Source organism: Buceros rhinoceros, unplaced genomic scaffold, assembly GCF_000710305.1.
Source record: "Buceros rhinoceros silvestris isolate BGI_N320 unplaced genomic scaffold, ASM71030v1 scaffold30348, whole genome shotgun sequence".
Classification (NCBI taxonomy): Eukaryota; Metazoa; Chordata; class Aves; order Bucerotiformes; family Bucerotidae; genus Buceros; species Buceros rhinoceros.
In genome coordinates, this window is record NW_010429046.1 from 1 (window position 1) to 5,200 (window position 5,200).

The 5,200-nt window shown below is 44.9% G+C and overlaps 1 protein-coding gene across 1 annotated transcript; it reads right to left on the minus strand.

Annotated features, from left to right (window-relative positions):
- Positions 1 to 2,598: 2,598 nt before the first annotated feature.
- POLR2D (polymerase (RNA) II (DNA directed) polypeptide D) lies at positions 2,599 to 4,830 on the minus strand (the record flags this gene model as incomplete). Its single annotated transcript, XM_010142516.1, has 4 exons — positions 2,599 to 2,677; positions 3,425 to 3,520; positions 3,953 to 4,133; positions 4,787 to 4,830. Coding segments are annotated over 4 exons (400 nt in total), but the record flags the coding sequence as incomplete, so codon positions are not given.
- Positions 4,831 to 5,200: the final 370 nt, after the last annotated feature.

The following is a 5,200-nucleotide window of genomic DNA, read 5'->3' on the forward strand; positions in this document are numbered from 1 at the left end:
TGCCTTCAGCTTCTCCAGACGGGCAGCGCTGGCAGGGCGACACTTCCCTGCGCCCACACCGCGACGCCTTGCGCGTCTCCCGGGCTGCGTCGTGTTCATCCTCTGCGTGTTCCCCAAACTGCCAGGTGCCACCACAGGGTCGCAACTTGCACGATTCCTTTGGAAACCTTCCCCATCCCGATTACCGGGTTTTGGAACAGAACGATCAAGGGCAACTAATCTCGGTGCTCTTAAATTTTGTGGAAGATAGTGCAAATCTCCTGAGACCACCTTCAGGTCACTAAGTCTGATAGGCTGCTCTCTGGGAGTCGTATGTTAGCTTACAAAGGTGTCAAGAAGTCGTAATGCCTCCCCGTTACAATTATTACATCCTAAGGATGTAAAGCAGAAGCTGGCCAGTTGCGGAATTGGACTATGCGCTGAGGTTTGCTGGAAAGGACTTCTATTATAACGCGTTGTATAAACAGTGCATGTCTCGTTGATGGCTGTGGCCTTGAAGGGGGATTAAGGGACCGGTGAAGAGAAACACCCTGATCAAAAGACACCAAAAGTCGAATAACCCCCAAGAACTTAAGATCAGCAGTTTTCTGCAGTAACTAGGGGAAAGGCAAGACGGCACGGGGATACCGCCACCACCGACTCAATGACCACCCACCCAAGAAACCCTCCAGCTCAAAAGATAACCTCTCAGGACACATGCATACTCATTTGAATAGCAGGCAAAGATGAACTAACCAGTAGAAAATAGAATACTGATTGATGAAAGTATTTTTCAGTTGTTAACCAGTAAGAAGTGATTTCTTTGTTCTCTGGAAGGTTTGAGGTACACAGAATCAGGGTGTGCTAGCTTTGTGAAGACACCACCAGGCACCCTATTCTGCACACAACTGGTAATAAATCAAATACCTTGGCTCTGTGTGTATACCGGTGTCTTGCCCACCAGTTTTGGGACAACAGCTTCACCCAGGAATCTAGGTAAAGAGGAGCAGAATGGCTTTTTTTTTTAATAAAAATGAGTTGTCATTCAGCCTTGAGAGCTTGTGCATTTGAAACATGTAAACGTCTTAAAGCTGCTTGAACAGAACAGTTTACAGAGCAGTGGGAGCAGCCACTGGAACACGTACCCCGTATCAAAAGGGGCCGCTAAGCTTTATGAAGTAGGATTCACCATGCCATCTTGCTTTTGTCTTTGGTTATAAGTACTCTGATCCAGTCAAAGTTACTGTAGTCAGTTAGAAAAGCCTGGGTGGTTTCTTGGCTTGAGGAGATGCAATGCCATTAAAGCACAGAAATAAATGCTGTTTGAGGTAACGTGCTTCAGCTGAGGTAGCCCAACCAGTGGTCATAAACCAGCTTGGCTTTTCAGCATTGCGGCAGCATTAAGTTTCCAGTAAGAGCTGAAATAATACCCTATTTCTTTCCCTTTTGCAACATCAGTGAAACGCTATTGCTCATCATCATGAGCAGCGCCGTAACACACGTGTCTTCCTTTGTCCCAGCTATTCTTTCCTGAAGATTTCCTTCTTCAAGGTGTGGCGGTAAAATTGTCAGCATCTAACATTCAAGAGGGCTGGCTAAGAAATTTATCCTACTAAAAGAACATTCCTTTCAACTAAAAGCTAACAATCTGTGGTGGTTTCCAACTTCCCAGCTCTGAGCTCAGATAATACTGGGTGTGCCACTCCCCAGAGCCACCCTCCATAGCCTCACGTTATTGACTGCTTGATTCCTTCCTAGAATCGTGGCAGTTGGGAAGCCACTTAAGGAGTCCATCCCTCCCAGGATGGATACCTGGCTTCGTTAACATCCACATAATTGTTCTTCCTCACTTTTTTCTCTTCTGAAACAGCAAATGGGTTGGGTCTCTGAGATCACTTGGGAGAGAACCCAGGAGGTGAGAGCGAGATGCTGCCCAAATGTTCTTTCATTAAGATCACAGTAACACCTCTGTCCGACCTGACCTAAATTGTACTTGTGTTACTACACGCTTGGAGTCCCCAGGTTAGTAGTCACAGGGTATGTTTATCAAAAAGGTCCTCATTAATAAAATCAAAATATGCACGAGGCTTTAATTAGAAATATCTTTTAATTTACACTAAACAATAACAGAAAATTATCAAAGCTGTAGAAGTCCACTGTCCTGCTCAAAGAATAAAATTTAAACAAACAAACAAAACCACAGATATTGATTCCGCCCATCGCTGAACCTTCTAAAGAGTCAAGAACAAGCTTCTCCACCTCTCAGAAGTTCACAAAAAAGTCACTGTGTCTATGTTTCTGCTACAAACAGAAACACGTTGAAAATTTCCAAACCTGGGAGAGGGATTTCAAAGAAACAAATACTTGAGCCACTGGGAAAAGGCCTTTCAGGGTCTTGGGCTCTTACAGTGCAGGTGTTCTTACCAACACGCACACGAAACAAACCAGAAGGACTACACTGATCTCCAGCCTGAACGCACCCGTGGATGACGCAGCACTGGAGTCCCGTGTACCCACAACCCCCCTTGCGCAGCCGGGAGCTGGATTGGTCCGGAGGGCTGAGAAGCAGTCAAAGGTCCCAGGGTTTTCCTGGTCAGATGAGGTTTTTGAGGGACAACCTTAATACTGGAAGCTGCGTTTAGTCTGAATGTCATCAAGAATCTGCTGTAATTCCTCATCTTCAAATCGGCCCTCCAGGCTGTAAGATAAGAACAACACGGGTACATTAACATTTCAGAAGTAATCTCCGCCCGGATTCATGTCAGAGAGCTGTAATTCTCTCCTGTCAGTCCCCACACCATCATCACCCCCCCCGGTATGGTACCACCAGGAACTGTCTGTAACGTTACCGTACAAATACCTCTCTAATCGCTGTGCAGCCTCTCCTCTTTAAATAACAAAGTTCCATCCCTCCCAGCACTTTCTGCGGAACAATTTCGAAATGTTTTATCAAACAGGCGAGGCAGGTGTAGCTTTACAGAGAGCTCTAAATGAAGTCCCTGTAGCCGCGTGCTCATGAGCCAGTCCCGCCTTGCTATGAAATCTTAGCATATAAGGAAGAAACTGTCATTGAGATGAATTTTTCATTCCCTCCTCCATCTCAGACCACCTCAGGCCAAATCAAGATATGAAGAAGTTACTGCTCCCCTGCACATTATCCACAGAACAGTTCATTGGAGCACTGCCATTTGCTCCAGCAGAAAAACCTCCAACAGACACCGACACAACCGGGTGGGCTAAGAACCCCAAATGAAGCTGTTTACACTGAACGTTGTTGGAAGTGGATTAGGGACACTTACAAAAAGTGTCTCACTCTCAGGTCAATGCGTAGGTGAAGAGAGACTGAGAACAAAAGTGTTTCCATCAGCTGAGCTGGATTCAAGAGAGGGCATCTGCCCATCGCTGGCCTTCCATCACAGGAAAGTATAAAGCAATAAAAGCTCACCTAGGAATCAAGGCTTTTGCCTCCTCCGCTGTCTCTGGACACAAGTTAGCCAAACACGCCAATTCGAATTTATGGAGCTTTTTCTGCAGCAGCAAACTGTAAGGAACGATAACAACTTGGTGAAATGACAAGATAAAAGAGCATAAACTAAACCAAATAGATACATTTTTTCACTCTGTTTCTGGCACTGAAGTCAATGTTTTTCTGCAGGAAGAAAGACTCATATGAGTCTATATATATATATATTACATGAGCAAAGAGGAAAGTCACACCTGTTAACTCCCCTTCCTCAGCTTGCTCTACAAAGTCTGGAAAATCCTCCCATTTAATGCAATCTGCTGTCATTTAAATACTGAAAACGAAGCCATTCAAAGTACAACCCTCTGTGATTCAGATTTCTTGTCTCTTCAGAAAGACAAGATTCAGAATTACAGTACAAACCGGGAAACACCACTGAACTGTAACGCAGCAGCAATATTCTACACCAGACTCTCCAGTATGGTCTTATCGCCTAACTCTTCCACTCACCTCCGGACACTGGCAATGGTTTCACGGTTTTTGAAGCGGCTGAAGCGGGCTGTGTAGTTCAGGGTTTTCATGAAGACTTCTGAAAGCTCCTGCTCATCTTCTGCACTCTCGTTCTGCTGCTTACGGTGCTCAAGAAGCATGTGTACTTCTGAGTTTAGGAGAGTTTCCGCAGTTTCAAATTCTAGAATTGAATGAGTGAACACCGGCATAAAGCCAGGTGAGGTGTGCCTGGAAAAGCGCACTTACAGGAGTTCTGTAGGTACATTTAGCTTTGGGCAACAAGGGAAGGAACAATGTGTTTCACGGCAACTGTGCAAGCCCTTTCACCACTGACTGGGCAGCATTTCATACGGAAAACGCTGGTAAAAATCCCACAACTTTGAGTGACAATCCAACGTGTTTGTCTTTTTGACCACACATTTTATATTTGCAGCCCTAACCTTCTGATTTTTCACACTATTGCAGTATGTTTTCTTCACCCATTTTTGGCAGAACTTAAGTAATGGATGATTCATTTGAGAAAAAAATATTTAGAACTACAACACTCAAGAAATTCAACAGTGATGCCTATAGTCCTGAGTTCTTAAAAGTAAACGTGGTGCTGCTGAATGTTTTTTAAAAAATTTTCATTTACTTGAAAGGTTAATTGACCTACTGAAATTTTATTATCAGAAAAAATCTTAACTAATCTTTAACTAATCTTAACAGATCCCCCCAACACACAAACAAACAAACAAACAAATCAACCAGTCTTTCAGGTCTATGCTTTTGTTCGTAACTGAAAAATGCAGCAGTGCTCCCCACCTTTACTTTTTACCCCTCTTCCAGGGCCACTCTGAGGCGTAAATACAGCTCTGGAACTCTCAGTGAATAGTTTCCTGAAAAAAAAATACACACTACGGACTGTTTTCATCCCTAGTGACAACTAGTGACAACTCGGGCTCTGGAGGGCTGGTTTCCTAAAACGCAGCACTATTCTGATGTCAAGAAGCATCAATGGAAGAGCAGCGGTTACAGCGAAACCCAAAAATCTCGTCGGTTTAACCCGATACCAGAGATATTTCATTCCTGCACGCACAGGCAGTGGTCCGCATGAGCAGGAACAGCCCTATCTTAGCAGTCACGGGGTTCTTAGACACATAGAAACGACCCGTTATCCCTGACTTTCATCAGCGGCCGCTCTCGACGTGCCGGCGCGGTCCGGGCGACGAGCAGCACCCCGGTCCGAGGAACTCGTCCCCTCAGAGA